Below are 13,764 nucleotides of genomic sequence, written 5' to 3' on the forward strand. Positions count from 1 at the left end.
AGAACTTTTGGCTTATGAAATAGTCTCTAATCATTTCCAGATGTTGAGCCACATTTACCTGGTGAAGAGCACAAAACCTTGTGGTTTTCCCCCTTGTAATAATATAGTCATAGATGGCATTCAATTACTGTAGGATCTTAGACATGAAATAAGACGATTATAGAAAGTTTTAGAGCTGGAGTGCATTGTCTAAAGCAAGGGTTTATTTGCCTCGGCAGCAGCTTCCTGGAAATGGTCTCTTAAAGTTACTGTCTACTATTACCTCCATATCTTTTTTACTACAACTTTATCCAGCGTCTTACAACTTAAAGGGAGTCTACCACCAACCAACTCACCGACAGTTAAATATATCACCCTGTAGAGAACTTTCTAAGCATTAGCAAGAGTTCAACAGAGTTTATTCCTTCCAAAGTACAATAGGGCAGATTAATCAACCTGTCTAAAAGTCAGAATATTCTTAGTTGTCCATGGCAACCAATTACAGTTCAGCTTTGAGCTGTGATTGGTTGCAATGGGCAACTAAGAATATTCCGACTTTCAGACAGCTTGATAAATCTACCCCAATGTGTTTTGTAGCTCCCCCCAGTGATCAAACCAGAGAAGTGTCACTAGGTTTGTTTTTTGTACCAGTTCATCCTAAACACCTAAATCTATGTAAACACCCCCTTGTCTGGGAGCATCTTGCACCCTTCACTCTGGAATTGACACATGCACCACTCTTCAGATCCAGAGGACAATGTTATTTTATTGGGACTTGTGTTCAAAAGTCATATGATACTGGTAGTGAACTTGTGGAAGCTTCATGTCTGGAACAGATGTCTCGGGGGGCAGCATAGTCTCGGATGTTAGGGAGACCAGATATCACACAACAACTTAGGGCACTGCGGTAGACATTCACATCGTGGGCATCATACCACTCATTTGTGGCTTCATCGTAGCATTCAACATTGAATGTTGTGATAAATCCATTGAAGCCTCCTACAACAAAAAGATGGCCGTCTACTACTTCAATTCCAAAGTTGCTTCGCGGTGTGTACATGTCATGTACCATATGCCAAGTATTGCTGATTGGGCTGTAAACTTCTGCACTTCTCAGGCGATTATGTCCATCAAAACCACCAACCTAAAATAGAAAATATAATACTGAATCGGACTTATGTTTAAAGGGGTATTCTCGGAATGTGAACTTTTGATAATGCTGTAAATAAATGAATACAACAATGTCATTAACCACAAAATGGTTTAAATAGTTTGTTTTTATGATTCACAAAATGTTATGGGCTTTCTAAAATAGAGTTATCATCAAGATGGCCACCACTAGAAACTACAAGTCCCATGATCTTTTAGTTCTCAGTAGCTCCTCCTCCCTCCTATGCTCTGCTCCCAGTGATGATCTACAAGACTGTCCTGCTCTGTTACCATTTTAATGATGTGTAACTGCCATCACTGCACATCACCACACTGAGATGTCTCACCACAACATCGGCCTTACTTGCTGCACTGCACTGTAACCTCCCTTTTATGCCTGTACTTCTGTGTATGTAGCTGCATAAAGGTGTCATTTTTTTGAGATGATATGAATTTTTCATTGCTATCATTATGGGGACTGTACAACCTTTTAATCGCTTTTTATTAAGATTTTGGAACAGATTCCCAGCTGTAGACAGAACTGTTTCCATGTGCTTGTATCCTATCAGTACAGTGTAGGGAACGGGTTCAGCAGAGTGAAAGCCTGAAGACTAGTTCAGGGAAGTAAAAAAACTCCTTAACCCCTACGCGCACCTGGACATTATAGTACGTCCCTGCGGGAAGATGCTGTACAATGAATAAGTATTGCAGAGCAGTGTATTGAACTTGAACCAGCGATCAGAGCGTCACTGGTTCAAGTTCAAGTTTGTAGAAGTAAAAAAAAAACACTTACGTTTAAACAGTAGAGTAAATAAAAAATAATTAAATAAAAATATAACTCCCATAAAAACACAAACACACAAAAAACCCGACATATTTGGTATTGTTGCGTCCGTAACAATCTGTATAATAAAACAGAATTATTACTGGACCCGCACGGTAAACTCTGGGGGAAAAAAAAACGCAAAAAACTTTCCGAAAAAAGATAATTTTTAATTAATACCTTTTTAAAAAAGCTCTAAAAAGTGATTTCAAAAAGTTACCCACTGTAAAATAAGACCACTAAAAAGCACACCTCTTCTCACAAAAAATAAACCCTTAATCAGATTTGCCAGCCGAAAAATAAAAAAGTTATGCATATGAACAGATGGTGATGCTAAAATGAACAAGATTTTCTCCAAATTAGTTTTTATTCAGTAAAATAAAAATTGAATAAAATACACGAAACCCCCACATATTTGGTATTGCTGCATCCATGACAATCTGCATAATAAAACAGAATATTAGAGCATGTGAGATAAAAGACAGAAACTGTAATGGCGGCCTAAAACCCGGGCTTGTAAGAAATAGTTTGAGTGGGACTCTTGAGCTTAGATTATTTGAAGAAGTCCTAGGCTGTGAGAGATATCCACTTAATATTCAGTGACATGTGAAAATATCACAGAGTACTTCCCCAGCAGTGGCAATAAGATAATAGAAAGCAGAACAAAATACTTCTTTAAAAATGCTAAAGACCCCAGTGTGGCTCAGAATACTGTACCTCCCCAAAAGTCCAATATATCTCAGTACTGCTCTAAAAACCTTCACAAAAGAGGAAATCACATGCCAAGTGCAGCACCAAATAACACTGAATAACAATGAAGGACTAGTGGTAGCCAACTGACTACGACTACCAGTTTTCTTGCATTGTATATGCCAGTGGTGGCGAACCTATGGCACGCGTGCCAGTGGTGGCACTCAGAGCCCTCTTTATGGGCACCCTTGCCATCACCCCAGGGTAGAGTTTGCCAGACAGAACTCAAGGCCTCTTGCAGTCCCAGTATTGTTGTCCTCGAGTGCCTATACAATTTAAACCTGTGAAAGTTGGTGCTGAAATTGTCGCATTGACACTTTGTGAAAAATATGTGGGTTTTGGTTGTTTGGGCACGCGGTGTCTAAAAGGTTTGCCATCACTGGTATATGCCGTCATCTCTAATAAAGCTGAACTGTATAATCTATTATGGTCTGTGACTGCTAAGCTTTATTATGTTCAAGGTTTGTCTCATGTCAAAATATCTCCTCCATACCGCATATACTTTTTCTCTATAGGCGATGGCTCCCACTCCGCTTCTCCGGTTCATCATTGGGGAGATTGTGCTCCATTGCCTGGTGTCAGGGCTGTACATCTCAGCAGTGGACAAACACTCATTCCCATTGAACCCTCCACATATATAAATCTGTAAAAAAAAATAAAGATTGGCATCAATTTAATATATAAATATATAATGATAGGGATTTATTTATTGGGGAAGTCAATTGTAGGTCGGGACACACAGTCCATACTTGCTGCAGATTAATTGATGTGGAGCCATAAGCAGATAATCTGCAGGATTTTATAGCATAGACTATGGGCTCTTTCACATTGGCGTTGGTGCTCAGCTTCAGTTGCACATTAGTTGCGTTCTGTCTCCGTTGTGACTCCGTTTTGTCTTTGTGATTCATGGGCTCTGTCTCTGTGTACGCATAAAAAAAAAATGAAGGTCTAACATTGCTTGGTTTTCCAGCCTCATCTTTGAGAAACATGGATGTTTCATCAGTTTTTTTTGCGGACCCATAGACTTCTATTGGCTTCCGTGATCCGAATCCGTGAAAAAAATAGGACGTTTCCTAATTTTTTCCATGGACAAAGGATCAGTGAAAATACAAGCCAATGTAAAAACACCCATAGAAATCATTGGCTTTGTGAGGCATCCATGGATATCACTGAAGCATGGAGGTGAAAAACAACGCCAATGTGAAAGAGCCCTAAAGCTCTGTGGATGGTATTCATACTATACTTAAAGGTCATTATCTCCTTACCCTGTTATTTAGGGTAGTGGCGCTGGCATCGCTCCTTTGCTCGTTCATGGGTGATATCAGGGTCCACTGATTGGTTTTTGGCTCGTAGCGCTCTGCAGTGTTCAGACGTGCATGGCCATCAAAGCCTCCCATCGCGTAGATGTTTTCATCCAGGATAGCAACACTGACATAGCACCTTTTTGAGTGCATGGGTGCTACTTCCTGCCAGGATTTCTCAATTGGGTCAAAACGATTTACATTGTTGAAATAGTCCACACTATCGAATCCACCAATGATATACAAATACCCCTTCAAATATGCTGTTCCATGATAAGCTCTTGGACTCATTTCTTCACTTGTTATTTGGATCCACTGGTCAGCACGGGAATCATAACATTCAATAGCATTAGTAGGGCTACCGCCGCTCCAGCCACCAACTGCAAACAAGACTTCATATGGAAGACGGGGTCGGCTCATGCGACTTAAATCTGTATTTGAGTGGCCATTTGTGCTAAGGTTAAACATAGCTCGCAGGGCGTCAATGATAATTGGATTACACTGTTCATTCCCTTTTATATAGTTGTTCACTTTGACATTGATGTTGAAGAAATCCGTGTTCATAAAGGCAAAGCGAACCTAGAAATGTCAATTTATGAAAAAAGACAACCAAAAGTTAGAGAGAGTAATGAGAAATAATTGCATACAGTAAATAACTTGCTTCACCATCTTCTGAGATCTTTAACATATTTAATATAAACCTCTTTGCAAGTTTGGGTATTTATGACTTTTTCAAAACTTTTAGAAGGTGAAGGAAAAAAAATTATTGACTGAGAGGATGACAAATGTACAAATCTGTTATAACGATAATAATAAAAGCTATTATCGTTTTATTGGAAACTAAAATTTAAAATTTTCTTTAAAAAAACAAAAAGGAGGGAGTAGCCTGATGCCGAAGTGTGCAAACGCATAACTTGTGAGCGCTGCACACCCTGAGCCTCATAAGCATTAAAAAGAAGCTTATTCCACTCACCCACCAATGGGTAACCGAAAAGGACCGGTGGCGCAAAGGGTGGACGAAGATGATCAAAATTAATTCAAGGATAGTTACGTGGCGCCCTCAAATGAAAGTGGTACTAGAAGGTAATTAATGGAATCAAGGAACCTCATGACACTCTCAGATCTAACTGGGTACGGTGGGACTTTGTACCAAGACTTAGGGGTGCATCTACAATTGACCCGACAATATTTACTGTCAACCTAGTTTTCTTTACCATTTTTTGTACAAATGCATCATCATAGTATCTTGGTACATATTTCCCCCTAAAGTGAATCCACCAGAAACCACTCGCTCCCTTTTTCTTGGAGCAGACTAATTGGTTGCTTTCAGTACCTATCAAAGGAATTCAAGGCGAGAAATATTGACAGATCCTTTTTATGTTTTACATTTTTATTCTATTTAAACGTTTAACTCTGTTATGCTTGTTAACCCATGGGTCAATGTACAAGGTTGTCTCTGAGTCTCCCACAAACCTGACGGGAATAGTTAATGGTGGGATCCAGTCCGGGGGGCCCTGAGGCTGTGTTTCCAAATAGCAAAAGACCAGACTTCAGAGATAATGGTTAAAATCCTTTCACTTAATGTCAAAGGCCTCAATTCAGATATCAAAAGGCGCCTCCTAATGAAGGAACGATGAAAATCTAAAGCTGATATAACATTCATACAGGTTCCTTCCACTTTGCATAGCATTGGTATCCAACTGCCTTCCCGTACAATGCCCCTACCAAGAAAGCAGAGGTTGACCATTTTGATATCTAGTCATTGCCCCTTGCAATTATCAGAAACTGAGGTAGATCCCTATGGTCCATACCTGATACTTAGAGGATTCATTCTGGGAGTTAACATATATGCCCCTAACAGAGGTCAACTTCCTTTCCTTACTAAAGTACTGACTAAACTATCCTCAAACCGTGGGGAAATTACTTTGATAGGAAAGAACTTTAACATATGGGGACCACCGACAGAAACACCCACCACATCACTTCTAGCACCAATGGCATTTACAAGGTGCCATATTGGATTCAATCTGGCCACACATAAGTCCCCGCTCACACCCTTTTTATATACACCACATTTACCTAAAAGTCTGACTACAGAGTTTGTGGAGTTCTGGAAACAAACAAAGGTGTTCCAAGTGAAAGACCTGGCTCACTCCACAACCAAGCGCCTTCTTACCTTGACAGATTTACTCGCAGTCTCTGACTGCTTTGCACCAGTAACAACTACTTATCTCCTAATATCTCCCAGCATTGCCTACAGACACTGGGATCCTTGCAAGTTCTGGCCCTAGAGGACTTACGTATATCAGATCTCAATAGCCTATTGCTGGCACAGACATACCTAGAGCCAATCAAACATACCTACATGCATCAGTGGGAGGAATGAATAGGGAGACCGATTCCAATGCCCATACGGAAGATGATTTGGGAAAGGTCTCCCAAGGGTTCCATGTCAGCCTTATACAAGGGGAACCAATATAAGATCTTAATGAATTATTACCATACCCCGCACTGCTAAACAAACTAAACCCACAAATCCCTGACACCTGCTGGAGGTGTAATGCCTTTGGGGCCTCCCTATTACATGTTTTCTGGGAGTGCACGGTTATACAACTTTACTGGGCAATGGACAGCCGGGTCCTAGAAACAGTGCAACAAGTCACTATGAAAGTAGAGTGCTCTGATTTCTCTATTTTGGAAACACCACGCTCCCCCATCATAGCAGGACCTGTACTCTCATATTCGACATATGAGAATGATGGAGTCCATGTCAGCCTCACTGCATTCCAGAGCGGAACATCTTCTTGATGTTTTTATCCCTCTTTTTCTTCCTGACCCATGGGTTGGTTCTTCTTAGTTATCCTTGGTTAGTTGATAGATACCTCTATGTATGGCATACATTCTCAGGTCTAGCAGCTTATCCGATACAAACCCACAAATAAAGATACACAGAGACTGCAAATTTACACAGCTGGAGTTTAGTAAGAGACAAGGACTGCCATGTTTAGCACCAATATTATGATGCCAACACTTAATAAATATGGTGTAGCAGGTGGAAAAAAATGCCAGTTTTCTGTCTAGAAGTCAATAATTAATGCCTCCCCCCTTCTGTTTTGGAGGACAATTAGGTCAATTGTCAATTTAATGGGGGTCATTTATCTTTAAGAAATTTGTATGCATCTTTTTTTTTGTCTTTTTCTGTGTTTTGGACTTGTTTCGTTTATCTTAGAGGTTGATATAAGGCATCTGAGCTATGGGGTTTTTTTGCAATTCTTGCATGGCAAACTTTGCTAGGTGAATAGAAAAGTCTCATAATTAGGCGCAAATATACAAATCTGCCAAAAAAAGAGAAAATCCTAAGATAAATGACCCCAACGATTCACTTATCTCTGATAGGCATCATTCACAAGCCTGAAAGCCTCCATAAAGCTCATGGGGTTTCCAAAATCCCATTCTTTTACTGGAAGGAGCCTCCTATGACTAAACGATTTTTAAGAGGCTGTTGTCGCAGTTGCACTCACAGTTGTTGAACATCCATGATGTAAATTTTTTTTAGACAAACATTGCTGGCAGATGTCTGCCCTGTAAAGCTGTATTACTCATCCAGATCTGGCACAAGCTCCTACACTGCGCCATGTATAATCTGTAATGTGTTCTGTGCTGTGTTATGTTGTTTGTAACAATATATAAATAATAAAGGCAAAAAGTAAAAAAATGAATATTACCTCTGGAAGAAGAAGTGAAATGTGATGTTTTCGTTGTTCTGGGCTATGACTGATCCACTTCACAATAGCTTCAAATGCAGTTTCCTCCTGTTTGATGTTTAGTTCGTCCTTTTCTAGGAGGCCTTTAAGTTCCACGGCTGATAAGTCAAGGAACTCATCTGAGAGCTTAGCTATATCTTCAAAGTTGTGTAAGATGTACATGTGCGCCTCCTGATGCAGCTCGGGGGAGTAATAACACTCAGTGAACCTATAGAGTCCAATACAATTCTCATGGCACAGTTGTTTTTTCAGAAATTTGGAGCAGAGTTGTACGAGACTAAGAATATTTAAGTAATCTGCCGCGATAAACACACTTTCCACATTATTACAGGTGATTGGGACTGTCCAGGTGTAGGCAAACTCTATGATCAATTTCATAATCTCCGGATCGATACCAGGGATGTCATACACGTCATCTTCACTGCTGATCCAGCTGCTGGTGAACAATGCTCTGCAGGTACAAATACATTGGGGTTACAAGCATGAGCTAATAACAAAAATACATGAAAGAAGTAACTGGAACAAAATACCTTAAAGGGGTTATCTGGCTGTTAAAAATTACTTATGGCCGGGCTGGGTTGGGCTAGTTAAACATAATAAACATGCACTTACCACCTCCGGCGCCGCCGATTTCCAGCGCCGCGGCCCTTTGATCCGTGCCCCTGTTTGTTTACGGGGGCACAGAAGCCGCGCACAGGGAGCTTCCGGTCCACGATGTGACCGGCTCCTCCCATCTGTCCCTATCTCTCAGCGTTGTAAGGGCTGGGAGATGGTGTCGGATGGGAGCTTCCAGCTGGCCGGCCGGAAGCTCCCTGTGCGCTCCTATATACAAAACGGCGCACAGAGGAGATGGATTGTGCCGCGGGACATCAGCAGTGCCAGACAAGGTAAGTAGATGTTTATAATGTTTAACTAGCCCACCCCAGCCCGGCCCTCAGTATTTTTTAACACCCGGATAAACCTTTTAAATAATTGAGTATGAGCAAACCAGATTATAAACCCACGCCCTTAATTTTACCACAAAAACCTGGATTGACAGATTGATAGCTCTTTCTCAATTTCTAGACTGGAGTATAAGCCTAGGGTGGGAAATGCATTGGTAACAGCCTCCCCCCAGTATATAGCTACTCAGCCTGTGCCCCGAAGTATATAGCTATCCAACTCCCTACCCCAGTATGTAGCAAGCCAACCCATCTGCCACCCAGTATATACCTAGCTAGCTCATGCCCCCCAGTATATAGCCATGAGCCATCAGTATATAGCCAGTTCCTGGCCCAGTATATAGCCAGACTTTAGTATATATACTGCCAGTCTAATGCCAATGTCTCATGCCCCCAGCACATAGCCTGCCAGCCCCCAGTATATGGCCTGCCAGCCCCCTGTATTTAGCCTGTCAGTCCCCTGTATATAGCCTGTCAGCCCCCTGTATATAGCCATCCAGCCCCACATATACAGCCAGCTAGCCCCCAGTATAGCCAGCCCCAATTATATAGCCAGCCGCAGTACATAGCCATCCCCAGTACATAGGCAGCCAGCCTCCAGTATATAGCCTGCCAGCCCCCTGTATATATCCTGCCAACCCCCTGTATATAGCCATCGAGCCCCACATATACAGCCAGCCAGCCCCCAGTATAGAGCTTGCCAGCCCCAATTATATAGCCAGCCGCAATAAATTACAATTGAGAAGAAACCCAAAGTCTATACAACTTTTTCCAAATCACATTAATTTTAATGCTACTGTATTACGCTGAAAATCTTCTGGAATAAAACTTGCAACAAAACAAAACTTGTATATAATTCACACAAAATTAAAAACGTGTGGAGAAAACCTTAGAGAATATTTTTGTGTATTACTGCGAAATCATACACTGCAATGAAAAAATGTCCATGTGTGTAGCAAGATGGAAATCAGCAAACAGGGAATTTATCCGGGAAGAAGGGAACATCATATGAGGAAAGTAATGACAGTTCACATCTCAGTTATTTCAGCAGTTTCTTAAATGCGTCTATTTGTTTCGCTGATGCAAAAATGAAATGAGGAAATTAATGAGATGTGAATTGGCGCTTAATGGAGAAAGGGCAAATTTGGTTTTGATACATCACAGTTTCTTCCAGTCACTTGTGTTACTCTTTGATTCAAAGTTTGCATCAAAAGTTATTGACCATTTTAAGTTTGGTTTTGAGTGTTAGGGGTTTTTGTTTTAAAACCTTTGATAAGGTGTAGACAGGAGGAGCTCTTCACAACAGCTTTCCCCAATTTCCCCTACCCCAGCACCACTTCCTCTCCGAATTTGGCAATAACTCATAAAGTACAAGATAATGAAGAATCACATTACAATTGACTATAGAAATCTATAGAGAAGGAAGTGAAGAATGGGTTGGGTGAGAGATAAGGATGGATGTACTGTTCAGTATTGCTGTTACTCATCCAGAGTGACCTATAGAAAGACTGTGGAGCAGTTGTCTCGTGTGCAGTCTATGAGCGACTTCATAGCAGTGACCCTACCTATCAGTTCAAGAAAACTGAAAAATAGATCACTAAAATTACTAAAAATCAAGGTAAATATATTAGTTCGTGGATCAGCTCCTCCCTAAAGGGAACTTGTCATCAGCAGCTTTCTGAGAAAGAGAGAGCTTGACTTCAGTGTTAAACTTTATACAACCAAATGACATCTCACTTCCAAAGTTGATTTTCTGAATGATGCCTCCACACTGGGCTCTCAAAGAAAAATGATCTGGATTGTGCTCAGCTGCTTGGCAACATACTAGTAGTGGTATGATATGTCAATTTCTGATGGCAGGTTCCTTTTAAAGAGTCTTTGAACATAATAATCACTGACCTAAAGTAAGGACTACAGCCACAGAGGATGTTCTTATGAGCCTTGAACTCCACCCCGCTGGCTTTAATCACCACGTCACACAGCTTTCCCTCCAATCTCAGCTCATTAAATACAGTGTAAGCCATCGGGTCCATTTTATGTTCCATGTTGCTGGTGGGGATGTTATCTTCGATCTCCATGATGGACATATCGTGGACATATCGTGGTCTATACTGTCATTTCACTTCGTCTATCACCTCTTCTATAATGACATCACAACCTGCATTGTACATGAGGATTCTATACAGAATGGTTAGGGAGGGGCATAGATGTAGGATGTGTTCTTGTGCAGTATATGCAGATCTTTATTATTTTGTATCTTTATGATTTTCAAATATGTAATTATAACTTTAGAACTCTTTAACTTACCAAGGTGATTTTTAGTGATATTTTGAACTTCACCTTAGGCTACATTCACACGATGTATGCCCTCTGTACGGTATTACGGTATACATTGGTGTCTGAGATAGGCGGAGGGAATGACAATATATCCATAACAATATATTGTTGCAGCGCTGTATTATGGGAGAAAGATAGGACATGTCCTATCTTTCTCCCGGCTACGGAACGGTGCCACACGTGTGCGGCACCCTACCGCTCACGTAGGGCACCGTGAGCCCATTGCCGTGTATCGGGATGTATATACGCCATAGATACATCAGCAGTATATACGCCCCCCATACGTTTTTGTGAATGTAGCCTCAGTTTTATATTTTGGTCGGAATGGTTTGGCTATGGAAAAATTTGTGATTTTTGGATTTCTAAATGATATTCTCATCATACAGTTAGTCTAACCAAACAATTTACTAACTAACATCAACCACATGTCTGCTTTATGTTGACATCATTAATTTTATGTTATGTTATTTTATTAGAATATTAGGAGGCTCACAAATTGAAATGCAATTTTTGAGATTTTCAAGGAAATTTTAGATTCAATGATTTAAGAGGCCTATTCATATTTATAGGGTTTTAAAAGTTCTACTTATTAGAAACACCCCACAAAGCACCACATTTTTAAATTGCACCCCTCAAACTATTAAAAATAGCCCTTCTTAAGCTTGTTAACCCTTTAAGCTTCGAACATGAATCACAGCAAAATGGAGATTCTATACAGAATTTTCAAATTTTGACAAAATGTTTATTAAAGGGGTATTCCCATCTGGGCATTTACATTTAATTAAATTCATTTGCCTTATGTAAACATTTCTTCAATTGGATGTTAATAAAAAAAATGTTCCTGTGTAAAGATAATTTCTCATAAATGAAGTCATGTTGTCCGTTAGAAACCAGATAACTTCCTCGGATACGACCACGTCACACTCTGGCAGCGGTGGCCAGACTTGCGCTATAGAGTCCTGCCGGACCACCAGGATTCAGCAATCGTTACCACAGGACGGCTGTAGGACATACAGTAACTCCCGGACATTTCATATACAAAAACAATTTGTTTCTTTGTGCAATCCCTTCAGCAGAGGTGGCCGTATCCGAGGAAGCTATCTCGTTTCTAAGGGACAACATGACTACATTTATGAGAAATTATCTTCACACAGGAACATTTTTTTTAATAACATCTAATTGAAGAAATGTTTATATATGGCAGATTAATGAAACTGAATGTGAGTGCCCAGACGAGAATACCCCTTTAAGCCCTAAAATTTAGATTTCCTTGCAGGGTAAAATGTGAAAACACATCTTAGATTTGGTTGTGCAGTTTCTCAAGTATGGCAATACCCCACATGTGGATGTAAATCACTTTATGGGCCCATAACAGAGCGCATAAGGGAAGGTGCGCCATCACTCTTTTGGAGGTCACATATTGCTGACACAAATTTAAGGTGCTATGTGGCATTTAATGAGCCTATAACATACCATGGGAGCCGTGGTGTAACTTGACGCTGATGGGCCCCAGTGCAAAGTCTGTGCCAGGCCCCCGACTATAATGTATGGTTCATAGTACTAGTCTTTTCATAAGAAAAAGTGAGATCTTATGGGCCCCCAAAGCCTCTTGGGACCGGTTGCGACAGAGGACCGGGCTGTGTGCTCTCCAGCCTCCTGTCAGAGAGAAGACACTCTCAGCTCTGCTGAGCGGCTTTATGCAGGCTGATTGGGCTGTTCCCACCACCTGTGTCCAAGGTGCTGGACAACCCAACCTCAGCACTAAGGCCTTGCATAATAGCAAAACCTAGGGGAAACATACCGCCCATCCACAGTTAACCCCTTCAGTGTCTCACAACAGGTATTTAAAAAGTGTCTGTGCCACTATGCTGCACTATATCTAACACAACACAAGTTTCTGCACTAAAGGGGGCTTTCCAGTGCTCAATCGCCACATTTATCATGCAGTGTCAGAAAGAAATGCGACGAAAGGTGCATCAAAAAAAGGTTAACTGTCGGAGCAGTGCAGGGAGCGCCAGATTTATTTTATGCAGGCAAGATGTTATAGAGCAGGAAGAGTTACAAAGAGAAGGCATAGTTTATTTTCTGCAGACAGCAAATAATAAAGAAGATGTACGTTTACATAATATTGTATCAGTAGGTAGAGTGTCCTAGAGCAGGAAGAGCTGGAGATTTATATAATGTATTATATTCTGAAGATTTTTCCCATCAAACCATATCCATTTGTGTACCTCTCTGCTCTGTTTCATGCTTTCCACTGCATGTGGCAGGCACTTTTAAGCTGGCCATACACATGGGGGTGAGGTTATTCATCATTGGCTTTCCTGGACATTTTTGGCATAAAAAAGTCTCCAAAAGGTCGCATTGAGTTTTTTTGACTTTTCACTGCTAAAGAGTCTCACCGGACTATTTCCACCTCTTCATTAATCTGGTGCAAACAAAGAACTACTAGTGCAACAATGTACAAAGCCAGATTCATGGTTTGAGACTTTTGCAAAAACTCCCATAAAAAGTCTCATAGTCACTCCATAGCCACTAGTGTATTTGCTGAGACTTTTTATGGATGTTGAGACTTTTATGGGAACTCTTTAATATATAATCCCAGACAGAAAGTAGACCACAAGAACATTAATTAAAGTTATAAAGCCACTTTTATGATTCTAATGGGCATTGGATCTCCAAAAATAAACAGAACTGTCAAAAGGAGCCTGCCTAATGAT

The 13,764-nt window shown here is 40.7% G+C and overlaps 1 protein-coding gene across 1 annotated transcript; it reads right to left on the reverse strand.

The window, feature by feature from the left end:
- Nucleotides 1-725: 725 nt before the first annotated feature.
- Nucleotides 726-10,850, reverse strand: LOC140133583 (kelch-like protein 10). The gene is made up of 5 exons (XM_072153933.1): nucleotides 10,607-10,850; nucleotides 7,728-8,217; nucleotides 3,967-4,581; nucleotides 3,195-3,344; nucleotides 726-1,123 (listed from the first exon to the last, which is right to left on the reverse strand). The coding sequence occupies exons 1-5, from the start codon at nucleotides 10,792-10,794 to the stop codon at nucleotides 761-763; spliced, it is 1,806 nt and encodes a 601-aa protein (XP_072010034.1). The 5' UTR covers nucleotides 10,795-10,850; the 3' UTR covers nucleotides 726-760.
- Nucleotides 10,851-13,764: the final 2,914 nt, after the last annotated feature.

This window comes from Engystomops pustulosus, chromosome 5 (genome assembly GCF_040894005.1).
Source record: "Engystomops pustulosus chromosome 5, aEngPut4.maternal, whole genome shotgun sequence".
Classification (NCBI taxonomy): domain Eukaryota; kingdom Metazoa; phylum Chordata; class Amphibia; order Anura; family Leptodactylidae; genus Engystomops; species Engystomops pustulosus.